At 40.4% G+C, this 19,084-nt stretch overlaps 1 protein-coding gene across 1 annotated transcript in view; it reads right to left on the bottom strand.

Annotated features, from left to right (window-relative positions):
- Positions 1 to 19,084, bottom strand: part of nrxn2a (neurexin 2a) — a 203,501-nt gene that overhangs the window by 136,841 nt on the left and 47,576 nt on the right. The window contains exons 4-7 of the mRNA XM_042708599.1: positions 16,824 to 16,853; positions 16,515 to 16,556; positions 10,505 to 10,519; positions 302 to 603 (exon numbers count right to left, since the gene is read on the bottom strand). Of these exons, the coding sequence (XP_042564533.1) occupies positions 302 to 603; positions 10,505 to 10,519; positions 16,515 to 16,556; positions 16,824 to 16,853 (389 nt within the window). The remainder of the gene's footprint in view (positions 1 to 301; positions 604 to 10,504; positions 10,520 to 16,514; positions 16,557 to 16,823; positions 16,854 to 19,084) is intronic.

Here is a 19,084-nt window from a genome sequence, read left to right as displayed (position 1 = left end):
TGCCATGAATGCAGAGTTGAGTCTTCATATCTGATGGGAGTTACTGTTGTTAAGTTCATTGGCTAATAGGGTTAGTGGCTATTCAGTCATTTTGAAAAGATATGACTTGCTGCCAGAGCAACCTAAAATGATTCCAGCAACAGCCTCATCCCATCTACACCATCCTCCTCTCTCTCTTTCTCTCTCTCTCTCTCTCTCTCTCTCTCTCTCTCTCTCTCTCTCTCTCTCTGTCTCTCTCTCTCTCTCTGAATCTGACTTATCATTTTTTTTAACCAGGAGCCCGTGGCACTGATGCGCTTACCTGCCGCAGGTTGCGCGAGACGCGGACCTCGTGCCAGGCGTTGTCATTGAACTTGCCCTCGGCGGGCGACACCATGGCCTCGAAGGCTCCGGAGCCCAGGTTTATCACCAGGTAGACAGCCCCGCTCTTCAGAGACAGATTAACGTAGTCGACAGATTTGCCGGTGTGGAGCAGGAGGCCATTTCTCTGCAGCGTGCGGAAGGCCAGCGTGATCTCGTCCGTGCCGCTCTGGATGGGGCTGTGCGAGAGGTCGTAGCTGAAGAACTCATTCCCCTTGAAGGTCGCCACTGATTCCTCTTGAGCTGACACAGGGCAGAGCAAAACAAGGACAGACAACTTCAAACCCCATCGCAATTTCCACGTGGATTCGGGGGTGACACACGCTAGGTTATCTTCTATGCTTCTAAGTGACATTTAATATTTAGCATGGATATCTTATAGGTGTAAATGCTCAAAAACTCAGGCAAAACACAGACAGGCAAAATATGGTTAAATGTAAAAAAAAAAAAATACTCATATTAATCTATATTTATATATAGATATATATAGATAGATATATCTATCCACTGATCTATCTAGATCTATGAAAATGGCCTCGACACTGACTTGAGCCATGTATCGAAATGACACTCGGGTTAAAACAGTGCCATAAAGGCTGACAAATGCCACCTTCAAATACAACACATATTGATAATATTTACACTGAAAAAGAAGACAATTCATCCAAGTGCAAAAAAAGCTGATTGTTGTACATGCTGCAGAAATCCCCACGGATATTAACACACCATGTTTGATCAAACCCACTGAGCTGTTGCAAAGACGAGCACATTCTATTTATTTGGGTGCCAGTGAAATTCAAGTATGATTGTGACCTTGAAGTTCTTGACAAGAATCTGAAATGGGACGAGTATTCCTCCGTCTCTGGTTTGGCTGGTGGAGCATGACATTAATTTGAAGACATGACATATTTCATCAAGCAGGAGGACCCACACCATCGCTTGAAATCTACGTCTATTATTTAATCATGACTCACCTAAACAGATATAGTAGCTATACGAGGCCTGACCTTGGACAATGACAGAGCTAGTATCTCATATTAGCACCCAGGTTGTTCTAATGAAGTAGAAGTGTACAGGTCCAGAGAAATGTTCTTTTCTTTTCACGTGAAACATATTCCCACTCAATGATACTAACATGACCGAAACGCAGCCAACATCTACACTGCAGCTAAAGTAACACTGACAGGTAACCTCAGGTGAATTAACATAATTAGGAATATATGTGAATAATCTCAAGTAATAAGGAAATGAAGCTTCACTAAAAAATTATGCTGAACAGACATTAGGTTGTCATTACATAATCTTCTTACTTTAAAAAGTGGAAGACTTATTTTTCAATCTCCAAAGAACAAATCAATTGTTCAAATGTGTAATTTTATGTAGATTATATATATAGAGAGAGAATGCTCCTATTTTCATGCCTCTATCACCAAAATGTCAAAAATAATATCAGGCATCTTTTAAAAAAGACACCAAAAAACATCAGATGTTTTACATGCTTGCAGCACACTGACAAAGTGCACGCTTCTGGGATCTGCTGGCCAGCGGACTCGCTTAAGAACTTTAAAAGTTCAAAGACGTTTACTTATTTGAAATGACAGTTTGGGAGCTGTCAGCTTTCAGAGCATGAAAATAAGACTAAACCCTGCGAGTGAAAGCCAGTCTCCCGGCCATCGCTCTGATGACAACACAAGCTGTGGTATGAATAGACCCACGCTAGGCCGGAGTCAAATTGAGGGTGAATCCACTTTTAATGACCTGTAATTTCTCATCTAAAAGACTCGGAATTAATATCTAAATAATAACTCCTCTGACAGTGATGCATATTTACATCACATGCTAAATAATAACTTGTGCATATGGAACGGGAGTCGCGTAATTGAATCTTGAAAAGGTTATTAATCTCACACAGCGTGTGTGTGTGTAAGTGTGTGTGTGTGTGTGTGTGTGTGTGTGTGCGTTCCCCACTATGAACCCCTTTATCTCACTCTCCTTCTGCTTCCAGTGCTCTCATCAAGACCAGTCCCTTTGGCCAGCCGTGCTCACACTGCTGACCTGCTGAGAGCGTCCAATTAAATAACACTTTCCCCACATCTGAGGACACCGCAAGGGAGTCTTTAATTCTGTATCTCCAGTCAACCTGAAGACACAGAGTCTATAATCTTCCTGTTGTTTGCCTGTCTGTGTCAGTCTTTCAGTAAGTGGGTGACTCCATCTTTGTGTTACTCACAAGCAGCCTAGCGCGTGTGAGGGAGAGTTTGTTTGAATGTGTGTGAATTAAAGTGGAACGAAATAATGTCTACATTTATTATTATTATTATTATTGTAATGTGCGCATATGCTAGGAAAAAATGCATTTAAATAATTGATATGACATAATGATGAGTGCATTGCAAAGTTAGCTAAAGCCGGGCTATGTATTCCAAACTCCAAATTCACTAGGGTAATAGTCTGGAAATGAGCAACTAAGGAGAATCTGCCAATTACCAAGCAGTAGGGAGTGATTTAGGCAATAATAACGAATACATGATTTCATGTTCATTACAATCAACATGGGTGCCAGGTTTGGATGAATTTATCAGATTTTGTGCGGATGAACCCAACGGCTAAGAATAGCATCCGCTTTTCAAAAGTGCTAAATTGCAATCCACACATCCAACACCCCACACGTCCAACACCCCACACGTCCAACACCCCACACATCCAACACCCCACACGTCCAACACCCCACACATCCAACATCCCACACATCCAACACCCCACACGTCCAACACCCCACACATCCAACACCCCACCTGTCCAACACCCCACACGTCCAACACCCCACACGTCCAACACCCCACACGTCCAACACCCCACACGTCCAGCAGCCATCATGAATGGCATTCAGAAAATAGCTGCACACAATCCCTTTCCGAAATAGTTTTGGCTTTTTTTTCTTGCTTTTCAAGTATGCATATGCTATGAGGCAAAAAAGCAAAAAAGTTGGCACCATCACTGTACTCTCACAGGTACATTTAAATAAACGCTGCCTTTTCCTGCAAAAAAGAGGAACATTAATAGATATGGTCCTTTGTAGACTATGTTTATCCTTAGTCCTAGTGGTACCACATTCTGGTACCCAAGTGAAATACCCACCACTCATTAAAAACAAGAGCAGCTGTTTTTCTTTGTAGATTGCCAATACTTAACATATACGGGAGAATAGAGAAGCAAGGACATCTTTACCTGCCTTAATCAATTTCTCCAAGGAAAGTTAGGGATTCTTAAACTCACATTTTACACACAGAGAAAAACAATATTAAAAGTTGAAGGCAACTTCAAGGGTGACCGACCTCACTTGCCACCTCTCTGTCCATTCTCGCAGCAGCAATATAATTAGCAATCAATAAAACCTTCAATGAAAGCATAATTTTCTAAACTGATTGCTGAATACCATCACATCCATCAACTATAACATCAATACCCGATGGAAATACCGGTCCGGAATGACTTCATTGGCTTTCAGGATGGAATGAAGTAGGAATGATTTAAAAAGGTAATGAGACATGCGCACACAGAAACCAAACCCTCAGTCAAGGCCTACTGCCACTACATCACAATATCATCTCGCTGTTGATGGAATCCAGCAGTCCTTCTCCTTTGACAGGTTGCTAGGACACAGACCGAACACCCCTTTTGAACCTGCTTTAGGATGCCAACCGGGGGTCTGCATATATCTCAGGTCAAAGCCATTAATCCCTCACTGAATGACAGGTCAAAGGTTATCAATGGATTTTTGGACTCACAGATACGAGTAAAGTTTGCAAAAGCTAGCTGATAATACACGCTTGATAAAATGAGTTATTAGTAACACTACTGTAGTTGGCTCCCTGGGTGTTAGGGTTGCAGCAGTATAGAAAAGTCCTTACCGTGGAATTTGAAGAATGCCACCTTACGGTTTACGGCAATATCGAATACCGTGTTTAATTACTTCTGCCAAGGAAGTTATGTTTCCACTGTGGTTTGTTTGTCTGTTTGTCTCTAAGCAGGATTACACATAAACTATCAGCCTGATTTTCATGAAACTTGGTGGAAAGGTGTGGCATGGGCCAAGGAAGAACCCAGCCACTTATAGTTACATGTCATTTGAAAGCTATATTTACATATTTCATTTGTGCTTTCCAACCAATTAATGGTGAGTCAAAAAAAAATGATCCTTTTCAAAACTGATAGGAAATATCCAGATCCATGCAGACAAGATCACAGACCAAGCCACAAGCAGCACTCTCAGGATTGCAGCACTCTCCGATAAGGTACACCTCTTAGTATGGCAGCATGGCGGTGATGGAGTTATCGTTGCAGCCCTACTATCTATAATATGTAATATATATATTTTTTTGGAGCTGTGTAATATAAGTGGTACTGGATTGTGAAGGTATACCACATCAAGAGGCCTGTTTTCCCTTTTCTCTAAGCAGCACTTCTGTCTTGCTGCCGGCAGAAAATGTATTTGGCCCCCCTAAGTGCGTCATGTGGCAGGCAGAGCAGAGTTTTATGGAAACACGGCTCAGTTTTGAGTGGGGGAAAGAGCTGTCTGCATTTCGGATGATAGCAGTTAGGAGGCGGGAAAGAAGAGTAGCGGATATTGAGCACCTAGCCACCGTAGGAGACGGGGGAAGGAAGGTTCCTACTGACAAATGGCAGACTAGAAATATCCTTTATTGCTAAACCATTTGTCCTGCTCTTCACCGCCGAGTTATTTTTACCCTATTTTTCTACTCGGTTACTGTACATCCTCAGAATGGTTTCCATGACACCAATGCATTTAATAGAGGCAGATGGGAATACGTAGCCATTTTCTAACGCTGTATGGCGAGGTTCTATAAGAGACCTTTTCCAGGCCATAATCAGAGACAGAGGTCTGAAACTGAAAAAAGGGAACCATGGGGTCATCTTAACGGACTAAACTCACAATCTACACAAAGGGAGCGACCCTTGACAGTCTATGTCGTCACAGATTCGGTACCCTACAGTTATGGATATCTAATTTGTGCAGATTGTAAAGAACAAAAAATACATATAAACCTATCACATTTGTCATTCTTGATAGACGAGTATACATCTCCAAACTGTCCCGTTGTGCCGAGTGCAGGCTGCTGTGTGGTAAATGGATTGGGTGTCTGATCAGAGTGGAGAGGACAGCTGGTTGATGCCCCTAAGCTTCTGCCTGAGAATAACTGAGGCGGCTGCCATTGTGGAGCAATAAATCTATACGCTCAGCCACTGGTTCAACTCAGATAGATGGCTCTCATAGAGATTGCAGATCCTCAAATATAGATTGGGGGAGAGGATTAGCCTTAATCAAACAAACATTTCCTCACGCAGATTCACTCAGAGTTCAAGGCCTTTGCTGGCATTTCATTTTAAGAAGATCTCAAGCCATAAGAAAGAAATCCAGATCTGTTGATTATCATTTCAGCTCATCTGGTCTGTGAAATAGAGTAAAGGTATGATACGTCTTACAGAAATGAGCAGCTCAGTTGAAATGACATTTTCTACACATCTATATTACCTTGTCCATTATCAAATAGAGCTGAACATTCCTGGTATATTTTGCCAAAATGTGAAATCTGATCAAGATAACCCATGGGACTGATTTGGTACATAATTCTATGGTTTTCACAGGCAGCACACAGCTAGCATTTAATGTTCAGACTTTAGACATCATGTTTTATTAACGACGTCTTCATAAGATATTTACCAGAAAACAAACAACCATCTGGGCGACTTAGACTTTGATTTTGAAAAGTATGGAGACTGATGTTGAAATAGATGAATAGGTTGATTACAGGGGGAGAAAGAAATGATCATGGACTTAAAGCTAGTGTTTCCTGTGCTGTGTTTTTGGAAAGCTACAGTTTAAGAGATGACGTCCCATTAGAATGTCCATCATGTATGCATTGCAACGTGTGGAGATTTAGTCAAAGGTACTAGTCATTATGACAGCTGTCATTTCAAAGAATCTACCTTATTTTTGATGATGTTCTGAAGTGGTGAAATCTCAAAGGGAATCAAGAGCAACAACAACCACATTTACCTTTATGTGTGTGTGTGTGTGTGTGTGTGTGTGTGTGTGGGGGGGGGTGTGTGTGTGTGTGTGTGTGTGTGTGTGTGTGTGTGTGGGGGGGGGTGTGTGTGTGTGTGTGTGTGTGTGTGTTTGTGTGTGAAAGAGACAGCGAGAGTTTCAGAAAAAGGAAAAAAAAGGAAAGAAGGGGAGGGGAGGAGGGAAACGTGGAAAAGGGGTGACAAAGAGAGAGAGAGTGGAATAAATGAAAGCAAGGGAGAGCAGCAGGCACAGTTTTAATAACTGTCTATTTTATAGGCGATTCCTGCAACTACATTGTGTTTTGCCAACCCCAGCCCCGCATCCCTTTAATTCTCTAATGCCATGCCCATGTCAAGGACATGCTATGCTCTTTAAAGCTCATCAAAAAAACCATTTCACAATTTTCAGGATTATGAATGAGCTCTGTTTGAGGCCTGGGTCATTAGCCTCCTGGCATTTGCCTGTGTATACATGCTTGTGAATCTGGCATGAGAGGGCCTCAAAATGAACAGCAATTATATGCATGTATGCTGTTGATATTTGCATCTTTATTATACTGCACATCTATACGTCTGGGATTTTAATTGCTTGCTGAAGATCGCAGCCAACATAAATGTGACAACAAATTTGGAGTGTGAATTCCACCACACAGTCAAGTCAAACAGGATGGTTCATTTCTGAGACTTTCACAGCCAAGTGAACTCAACTGACATTATGACAAACACATAATACAGTCCAGTCAAACAAAGAATAATACTTGACCCCATGTATTGCATGCAAGTGGGCAAGACCAACATTTAACCTTCCAGCAAGACAAGAAACTTCACATAAATATGATCCGCTGGGTTTGGGAGCAGCGAGAGTCTACCTCGTAAAACGTAGGACTATTCCGGCAAAGCGTAGCCTTCAGCTAAGTTCGTGGTAAACACCAACAACAATGAAACAAACACATTCTATGGCAATTCAAGTCACATATAATGTCAAGACCTCACAGTTCAGAGACCTCAATACCAACAACTTTACCACGAGTTCAGATTGAAATATATAATTAGGTGAACTACAGGTCAATTGGACGTCAGCTTTAACTGTATCATTTTTGTTCAGTTTGATAGTCAGGCCTACTTGAATGCCACTAAACCTGCAATTAACAGTAATCAGGCAAGTCTCTGGCGGCAATGGTTTCCTGTCACTCAACCACACAATCATCTGTAAGTGCAAGTGCAAGATAATTATACAGCATGCTGTGTAAGTTGTATCGTTGCGCTATAACTAGAACACCATACAGACAGAAGAATGAAACTGATTTACAAACAACAAATATAACCTCTGTATTCCATACAGCAGGTCAATTGCCCTCAGCACTTCACACAACATCACAGTAAACGAGAACAGTCAGAGTTAGCTTGCATTCAGATGTTGAACGCTGACTTATGTCAGTCCATATGTGCCAATGGATTGTTGTGTTGCAGTATCATTAGCATAACTGCTGCTCCGTGGGTGTGCACAGTGCTAAGTGCTAAGTGACATGCGGAGGATAACCTAAAGATGCTCAACAGATTGCCATTGGACAGAATGAGCAGTACAGATAAGCCTGTAAGTGTGGGCTATGTTTGAGATGTGTTGTGTAGTACAGGAACTATATGACACTAAAGTAAATATGAGTATAGTAACAATTCAAGGACTGTAGTGTGCTTCAGCAAGTTAAATGTCTACTATAAATGTTGACTGAATAATCTGATTTGACGAGTAATCTGATCTGGTTTCATGGCGTATCTGTATTTGCATGTTCCTGGTTGACAGTAGGAAATGCATGATATCAGTTCCAGAGCTGTTCCAGATCACAGCTTGAGTAGTTTAACTGAGCATATGGGCATAAAGGCCATATCATGAGTCACTGTCGAGTGCGCTAATGTCTCTGTGGAGAGGGGGTATAACAGGCATACTGTAAGTGTGGTGGAATTTAGAATCCTTAAAGCATTCAAAGAAGTAGAATTCCCACCCCAACTGCTAGAGAACAAGTTTAACAGAGGCCTTCAAACGGTTCCGTTTCACCTTCCAGAAATCCGCCATCAGATATTGGAAATCCATCAGCTAATTTCAGAAGCTGATGCAGTGTGTCATATAGCAGAACAATAAGATACCACTAAGATTTTTTTCATAAAATATAACTCTGGCTATACTCTAATGTGAGGATCATTAAGAACGCTCAAACCTCTGGTACAAGAGAGACCCCTGTGTTGTATCCCCTAAAAAAAAGCCCCAGCATGAGTCCAGCATACTGCAGAGCCCCTTCTCTTCTCGGGCACCACTGGCCCAGCAACTTGAATGGAACTTGGGGTGATTAATGACTAGTGCTCTAATCATGGCCCACGGCCCAAGCTTAATTAAAAAACAAAACTCTCTTTTCATTATTCCAGATGAGCTGAACGACGATAATGCCCTTCCCCCGTCTGATGACTTCACCCGTGCTCCTTTCACTAACAAATGTGTCTCTCTGCAAAGTAAGGAGAGAAACCCTGTACCTTTTCCCACCCAAAACATTCCAGAAGATTTCAGTGATTAACCTAACATGCAGTATAACTGTCTAATAATCTGTTATTCCAATACATTATAGGCAGTTTAGGTTCTTAAAAACATTAAAAAAACAGGTTGATATGCCTATCCCAGATGCAGGACAATGTGAATCCAAAAAGTACTTTATTGTGTTTTAAATTTTTTGACGTTCTCAGACCTTCATCAGGTCCTCAAAACACTCACGAGGGAGATACACTTTGTGTGCTGTTTTTTCAGTACTTCATATGAAAGCCAAATGACCTTGCGAACCCCATGGTCAGTTTTGAATCAAACTGTACATTGGATCTCAGATAGATAGATGTCACAACATTAATGAAATATCAGTTTCCTCTGGTAGGACAACAGGCAGGCGTAGGCTCAGGAGAAGTGACATTACTAATAGTTGTAATATGCAGTACAGGTCTTAGTTTAATCCCTTAAAATGTTAATTTAAAAAGCCGATTGACTTAGAGGCACTATCATACCATAAGTCACCTAGTCTCAAGAATGTACAGATATTTCAGCTGGTTGATAATGATAGGAGGTGGGGCAAAGAGAAGAGATCCATCTTCTTAAATAAAGACACAGCGGGCTGGCAATATCCCATATGGCTAAAGCAAATGTTTTCCTGGCCTCTTAGTAGAGCGAGGTCTAAAATTAGCTCATGACATTACAATCCAGGTGCCCAGATCATTCCTCAATGCCACCCAGGCACCTGTGTCAATCTAAACTACAGCATTTGTCACTGTTCTTGTGTCATACGCCGAACTACATTGGCAGTCATGCACAGCAAGTATTACTTAATGCATAATGTATGATATAATGGATTAAATGGCTTAAATGGTATATAATTAATATGAATTCAGCCAAGTAGTCATGTGTAATGGCAAGAAATTATGTTTAACTATAAAGCAAAGTGTCTGCGGTGTACTGGAGTATCACAGTCACATATAAATGTACTTAGCATTGTTAGAAATCAATGGCTGTCTGTCAAAACTGCTGGGAGAAAATAAAGTGTCTTTTTGACTATTTGCCTGAAACACCTCAGAGTAAGATCATAACTGTGTGTCTTGTCCGAGGTCAACCTGGGTTAGGTCCTCGTTAAGATCATAACTCTGTGTCCTGGGTCAAAGGTCAACCTGGGTTAGGTCCTCGTTGCCTGATTTCCATCTGAATCAGAGTTGAGCTGACCTGCGCTGCAAAGGGTTATAAGTGCCTGAAGGGCGGATTTCGGTACACAGCCTGTGCTTATCTAGCCACTGTCAAAATCACTCAAATGACTAACTCTATGGAAACTGGGGGAACTTTAAGCTCTCTTACATTGAGCTAAATTGATTTTATTTGAATGAGTCTGATGCTACACATTTAACAACAATCACACAAACAAATACGCCCTTACTGCCAAAAAATACAGTACAGTTTGTACAGTCTCATTTTTACATATCCAGCAAGAGTAACGGATGTGAAATGAGATTAGCAAGGGAGAAAAATCAGTAGTCTTACCTGTATGTCCATCACCTGTTGAGAACAAGAGAGCACATAGTTATTCAGGCGAAATGAAGCGTACACAGAATTAACATGCACAGAACCAGACCACACATTACAACTCCTTCAGAATGCTGAAATACCAGCAAACATCAGGTAGCTTGACATTCTAATGTGATCTATTGAACTTGAATGTATGGGTCAGAAACGAATGTAAACTTATATGTGGATAAAACTGCCAAGAGGCCCCATGCAGCATATGGTGGCACTGAGAATCACTGTTTTTTAATTGTTCCAGGATTCCATCCTGCCTGCAGGTCTATGACTTTGTATTCTGCAGGAACAACAACTCCGTATTATTCCTTTAAGCACACAAGTATGGCTGCAATGCAACAACGGCTCTTATTAAGGTCATTAAATCTATCTGATGATATAGTGTAATTATGTAATGTTTTAAGCATGATTCTACATGATTTGACTAAGAATGGGGGGTAGTTCCTCTAATATGATGGACTAATACATGAGACTCTTCATCTCTCATCTTCTCATGATGAAGTAATGAGAGACTGCTATACTATGCAACGTTTTCACAGGTGTGCCATGGCAGAAGGCCATGATATAACCCAACCCACAGGTGCATTATTGTCATTATACCACAGTTCAATTTTACCTATACATTCTTAAATGTTAAGACAATGACCCACTATTGTGAGCAACTTTGCAAAACAAAAGTAGTACATTTGTAATAGTAGTACTTTTCATAATATTGCACAAATCGCATACCAGTTTCTGATTGATTCGATTTTTTGGACCAGAGTTCTATGGCCGGATTGACCAGATGCATAAATACTGTATATTTTGTGAGTTCTATGGCCGGATTGACCAGATGCATAAATACTGTATATTCTGTGAGTTCTATGACCGGATTGACCAGATGCATAAATACTGTATATTCTGTGAGTTCTATGACCGGATTGACCAGATGCATAAATACTGTATATTCTGTGAGTTCTATGACCGGATTGACCAGATGCATAAATACTGTATATTCTGTGAGTTCTATGACCGGATTGATCAGATGCATAAATACTGTATATTCTCGGGATTTCAGACTGTAGAGGAAGGATATTCTATTGTTTGCAGCCATCAATAAGTAATGGTATATCACTTGCTGCCTTGGGGCACATTGCCAAGGACAGGGACCAAAACGAAGAAGACAGGTTAGTACAAATTATAGGATCAGATTTCACTTCTGTAAGTGTCTTTTGGTCAGGAGAAATCTTCAATCATTTTAAACATGTTTTCAATACAAAATAATAAGGGAATACTAGACAGACATACTTTCATACCAAATAACTATCCAAAATGTGCTGCCCTTTTTTTGTGTTGTAGGGATTACATAAGAACCATTCCTTTACAGATTGATTTTCAGACAGTGCAGTGGAACAGTCTCTCTAGCTATAAGACACAAGCATATAATTGGAAGGATATCCATATCTATGGATCTATCCACAGAAGACCGTATTCTATATAACAAAACGCCAACAGGAGTAAATGAGGATGCTGAACTTTAGCCAAGCACTTTTCCTGAGCCAAGAAACGAAACTCTTTTGCTAGGCCTTACCATCAGTGTAGGACCATATTTCCAGTCTCTTGGCTAGGCTGGCATTACCAGTCAATATCACGACCCTGGTGTATTTATGCTGTTTGGTATGGGCTCTCCCAAAGGCAGTGCGCACCATTGCATTTAATAACACTCAGGGAGCTGCATTTAAGTCAAACAGAGATAATCGAAAACAATGTATTCCTATGAAAATAGAATTGGAAAATAAATCATGAAAATAAATGAAAAAATAAAAATGTTAGGAAGAGAACACATTAGAGTTAGATATTGCGCTCTTTTCTTTCATGAACGTGACACAAAGGACAATCACTTTTCCTCTGAGCATGATTAGGTGTCATTAGGCTCTTCACATTGTGTGGTCTTCACACACATTGTGTAGTCCACAGTTGAGAAGCATAACAAATCATCTGAAGAAATCATAACAATCATAATAAATGTCTCTCTCACACACACACACACACACACACACACACACACACACACACACACTCACACACACACACAAACACACTCACACACACACACACAAACACACACACACAAACACACACACACACACACACACACACACAAACACACACACACACACACACACACACAAACACACACACACTCACACACACACTCACACACACACAAACACACACACACACACACACACACACACACACACACACACACACACACACACACACACACACACTTCAAAGGGTTTTTTTTGTGTTGAAAAATATTGATTTGTCCTTTAAAAGTAAATATGTCATGGAGTCTTCCATTGGTGTACAACATATATCATGGACATTTGGAAACTGCAGTGAGAGCCTTTTCTTAAAATACTTTTCTTACATTTGAGTTTTGAATATTGCCATCATTTAGATGTAATTCCTGTCTGTTTTCACTTGTATTTCAAATGTTTCTGGGATACTATGGCAGTCAGAGTGCATACTCAGCCTTCTTATACGGCTCCTCAGAATGTTGCACAAAGCTCCATTGATTTGAATGAGCCACCCCAGCGTTTGGAGGTCTGATATTTCTTTATAATGACTGCTGCAAAAAATGAAAGACTGCTGCCCTTGACAATGGGTTTTATGCTTCTAATTTACATCTTTCATATAATTAGTAGTCCGTTCACTAAACGTAACAGAAATTCATTGTAACTTGAAGTCGGCGGGTAATAGCAAAAGTTATATTTGAGCAAAGAACACATTTTTCTTAGTGGATGTCATGAAACGGCAACAAAATCATTAAAAAGAGATATTTTGAGAGAATGTGTTTAATCGCTTTGGCAAGTAACCGTACATTAAGCGTGCAGTCAGGGTTCTGTTAGTCCCGTTGGTATTTATTTTCCGATGCTGACCGGCGGACTATACATTATCCCTTCCGTAAAGACGCCACACGGTCACAGCCCTCCCCTTTGGGAAGCACGCCCATGCCCTTCACACACACAGGGACACACAGGCGTCTCTCACACATGCCCCTACCATAGCTCTCCTATCGCAGGGTGCCCCACACACTAGTGCTTCATCCCTCTCTGGGGTCGGTCACACAAAGGTCAGCCTATCATGGGGGTCACTCGTACAGTCACACACCTCTGACAGCACGCCCCTGGTGGCCCGTGGCAAGCCATCCCACTTCTTAAACATGTAGTGAAGCGAGAGAGCAGTCACCCCACCCGGCCTCGAACCCAGGTCTACGAGGTGATAAAACTGCAGCCAAAGAGCCAGGTCAGGGGACTGCTTCCTCCATCCACTACACATCCCAACGTCGTTCTCCTCATTACTGCCTGCCAGCTCGTCCTCACTCTTCTCTGGTGGAAGAGCTCACACTGTCCTATTCTCTTTCACTCTCCCATGCAAAAATGATGCAGGCATCTTTTAACAGCATGTTTGAGCTGAATATTTAGTGAACACAAAATACAGCTCACAGTTCCAATAGCCGTATTATCTGGACCATATTTCACAGATTATTTGCAAACTGATAACTGGTCTGAAATTTGAAATACAAGTATAAATGCTTTTTTATGTCAAAATATTATCAAAAGTTGTAAATATATACAACAGTATATCATTGCTATGTAAGCCTAGTACATTCCAATAAGTTGCACGGACACAAATCAGTTACATATTTGCATGTTGTTGCCATATTTTACCATTTTACCATTCTACAAAATACTCATTATATCCAAACTTGTTTTAATGACAATAATGATATATTTTCTTACCACAGATAGTGTTTTTAATTTCTTAAAGGAATGTAGCCTAAATACTGAATAATACTTCAATTTTGACATCCCTTAGTTGGTATCCTTCATAGCATCACCTGTCTACAGAGAAGGAAGGTACTCACAATTATTCCTGGGCATGTGACCTAAGAATATCCCCCTTGTCACATAAGTTTAATGTTACTAACTATTAGAAAAACTAAGAGGTCAGATCACCATGTGTCTTTGTGTAGGACTCTGATGTGGACATTCCAATGATCATACATTCAAAAGGTGTAACTTCTAAGGTTGCTTATAAGTTTTTTTTTTTTTTTTTTAGTTTTTTTTACAATTTATAAATGTGCTCTGAGTTTCTGTCGATAATTTGATGCTTGATAGCGTTTAAGCCTAACTGGTCTTCTGAGGAGCAGGCCATCAAATTAACATAATATGAATAACTGAAATACATGATAGTTATTAGATGGCTTTATCATAGAACTAATTGTGCAGTGGAAATGTTTTCTGCACTGTTTTGGTAATTAAAAAGACATCCACATTTATATACATCCACGCAGTCCACACGCCATATACAGTCATTAGTCTTGGTACATAAATCATGCATGTTTTGGATGGGATTCAAACAGCGTACATGCCTCCATATAATCCCTTGGCTAGCTGTCTCCTGTATGCCAGAACAAGCTATTTGTGCACTTTTAATGGTGTGTGGTAATGATATGTTAAATCTGCAAATGAATAGTTTGACTGACAGACAGCTGGGCCTTTAGTGGGTGGATGTATGGATGTCTGAGTGTCACAACTCTTTATTTTTAGCTTCACAGATGGAATCATTGCTTCAAAAGAACCAAAACATGATCTCTTGTTTTAAATTCATTTCATGGGGCCAAATTAAATCAAGTGACCAAATGCGAACCTCTCCTACCCACATTTTTAGATTCTATTTTCTTCTATTTTGCATATGTTGTTCCACATTTTTGAATGATAAAAAGTAAATGATGAACAAGCATGTGAATGCACAGATATAGGTTGACTAATGAGACTAATGAATTATCACTGTACATATGTTTATGTTTATAATAAATTAATGAATTATCACTGGGGTAAGTAGTAGTACTGTACCTATGTTTATGAGAGACTTTATGATTAGGTTCAGGGTACATATATTTCAAAAGGATATTTCAAAAGAGTGTTTATTAACTAACTGGTAAAACTGTCTGAAATGATTAACACTTGGACAGAAAAGCACGCAGTACTTGGCTTAGTTTCGTTTCTTAACATTCTTATGAATGAATAAACTATTTAAACAGTGGCTATACACGACTGTGCTACTGTGGTGCAACATGAGGTAAAGGCTAACACTACCCACAGACACATGCGCTAGCCCTACTGAGTTGCTGTGGGTGGAGCATGAATATGAACTATATATATATCTTAATGGCTGGATGTATTCATAGTATCTGGCAAGATAATCTTAGCAAAATAAATAGATGAATAAATAAACCATCTGTGTATGTCTGTCTATCTTTCAAACCCATTTCCGCCTATTTTTTTTCCCGTTTCATCTTGGCCTACACATGGCGTATCTCGTATATTTTTCGATTCCCGCTGATAGAAAGGAGGAGATGCGCAGAGCTTCCTGACACCTTGTGTGATCACTGATATCAAGCTGAATGCCCCGTTCTCTTTCATCTCAGACTTTCCATTCTCATTTGGATGTCATTAAACAAGTGAAGGCAAAACAGATTGAATGGCATTCAAGCTAGAATGATGAACAGCACAAAATCTAAAAAAAAAAATATTCTTATGTACACACTGTCATGTTAGATTGGGGGGAAAAAAACAAGCTATGAAACATTTTTAATAATATCATGATAAGGGTCATGAGAGTCTGTAAACACCACACAACCTTTCACCATATACCAACAATTGATGCTACATTACAGTGGAACAGCAAGAACCCCTAACATGGCTAAGGCCTTCCAAAAACTGCTTCAGAGAAGAAAAATAAAGAAAGAAATAAATAAAGAATCCTGACCATTCTGATGTGTGTTTACTAGAACCACAGAACCGCAAACCAGCCATTTACCTGTGTGCGTGTGCCAGTTAGGCCTACATTGTTTTCTGCTCTGCAAAGCATGGCAAGCAGACCAAACCAAACGGGCACAATAGGATCATAAGAGCTTTACCTTCAGCAGAGGCTGCAGAGATCAAGGCTGCGGATCCGGGCGCTGGCCAGTGCACAGGACAGGGGGGGGACGCAGACATGGGGAGGAGCACACAAGTAGCAGGAAATGAGGGGAACCAAAACAGAAAGGACAAGAAGACGGAGGAGGACAGGTGGAGAACAGGGAGCAGGTGAACAACATCTCATTGTGGAAGAAATGGTTGGAATAATTGGGTTATGCAAAGGGGATTTAGGGAAAAAGAAAGAAAAAAAAAAGAGAGAGAGAGAAAAAAATAACAAAACAAAGAAAAACAAAAAACAGGCCCCATACCTCGGCTCGGTAACTTCAGGTGCGCCAGACCTTGAGGGAAAAAAACAGGAAAAAGGAAAGGAAAAAACAGGGTCACAAGAAAGGCACGGGAAGAAAAACGAAAGCATTGTCACAACGTTTGGCTGAGGTTTGTGACAGACATCCTGAGGCAGACATGGATGCCAAATTCAAAATCAAAACCAAAAAACGGAAGGGGAACTAAAAGAAACACACACCTCTTGAGTGAGAGGAAGGGGGGGGGAAGGAAAAAAAGCATTTTGGCTGGCACAAGGCCCCAAAGGCACTTGCTCACACTAATGCTTTTTTTTCCTAATGGAACACACATATATATATTTAGGTTTGACAGGCAGCTCTCCGCGGTTCTCCAGTGACTACACTGCAGCTTAGCCGCAAACTCACCCCAAGCCGTGGAGGGCCTACACAAGACACAAGCTTCAGCCCCTGATTGCCAACTAAATGAGTCTTAAAGACACTAAGCACACAAGGCAGATTGTTTTCAATCTGTGTAGCATATATTTAGTCCTCACAAACAGACCATATGCCACAGTTTTATTTTCGTCTGCGAAAGAAGAACTCGAAAAAAAAAAAACTAAGGAGGAATTTTGGCAGCACAACACTCAGAGCACAAATCATAGGCTACAAAACACGCTTTGCATTTCACCTGTTTCTCCTCAGCCAGAACACTAATAACATTAACTTACAAACATTACCCATATTAAAACATGACCACACAAGGTATACATATAATAGCACTAATTCATGTGACTAGTAAATAGCTGCACAACAATCTATAAAGTAAAACTCCATGAAGAGAGAGAAGTGATCTCATAAACAAGCGTCTGCAATGACCTAGATGAGCAGAGAAGCACTGAATAAACAAACAGACTGGCTGTAAGCACTGCACAGAGGAAACCCATTCGAAGGCAGACGAGAAAACCACGCTCCAAGAACTAACCTGAAGCTAATTACAGGAACATTGAACTGCATGTAGTTAAAGGAGCATCTTATTGCACAAAAATCACATTACCAATCATTTTTCACTTAAAAGAACTGAGGCACATTTAGTTTTGCACCGGCGCTAAAACACTGAGGTAACGTACAGGAAATATGCTTCGGAGTGACAGGTAGTACCTGGAGAAATGCATACCTAAATCATCACACATTGCCTCCAACCAAGTCATTTGGTTCTGTCGTGTGAATTTCTTCATGTGGTGACAGTGTGTTAGAAAAAAAACTAAAATGAGTCAAAATACCTTACAGCTTGAAAACTGTATTAGCAACCGTGCTTAAATCAAAATTGGTCACCCTGTCTCAGTATTCATTTCTTGGCAGTGTTTTAAAGAAAAGGTAATGATAGTAGATAATTTAGTTATTGATTTGATTAATACATCAGATGTTTTAAATATGAACATTCGTAGGTCTTATTTGGTTACCTCGGAAACAGTGTTAACAGGTAGGTTGTTGTTTTGTTGGTTTGCCATTAAGATCAGTGTGGCGTTATCTGTTCTCTAAAATGGCTGACATTCTATTTGAAACTTTCAATTTGTGCTTTCTTACAAACTGTTTGCATCCAGTGGTGGACATTGAGAGTCTTGGCCATTTCACAATGTGCAAAAATGACTGAATATGGTGACCATTTTAAAATCAAGTGAGTGTGTTTTGTATGACTAGTTGAATAACGCCTGACAGTGAATTTAGTACAGCTGTCAGTTGCTCTTCTAATAAAACCAATGCACCATTTTCCACAAATTGAGCTGTTTCACAAAGTATCTGATTATTCCAAGTGGACCATGAATTTCCTACACACAAAAAGCATACAGAACACTCACTCTGTCACACAAACACAAAAAAAAAACACAGCATTTATATTAACTGCATAAGCTACACTGTATGAAAATAGGATCTCATCAGTCTTCCTATAATGCTATCGGGTGGCAAACAACCACTGAATTAAACAGACCAAGGTTGGTGAAAATCCTCATTACACATGCATTTGATTTGGGTAAACAGTGGGCAAGGAGATGGTGCCAGACGCTATCGTCATCGTCTCCCCCCTATCAGTGTGATTCCTTGAAAATGACGGAGCCACTTTTAATGCATTGGGAAATAATGAGTTCTATTAGAGAGATAGCAAAACACTTGGGAAGAAAGTGGCTCAACCCATACCAAATCATGGCGCACAGACGCTGCCACAAAGAAGAAGAAAAACTAAGAAAGTCTGCGCTAGACCTTGACTGCATGAGCATACAAATCTTTTTGAG

Source organism: Clupea harengus, chromosome 8 (genome assembly GCF_900700415.2).
Source record: "Clupea harengus chromosome 8, Ch_v2.0.2, whole genome shotgun sequence".
Classification (NCBI taxonomy): domain Eukaryota; kingdom Metazoa; phylum Chordata; class Actinopteri; order Clupeiformes; family Clupeidae; genus Clupea; species Clupea harengus.
Note: the sequence above shows the minus strand (reverse complement) of the source record. Positions and strands in the feature narration are given on the sequence as shown.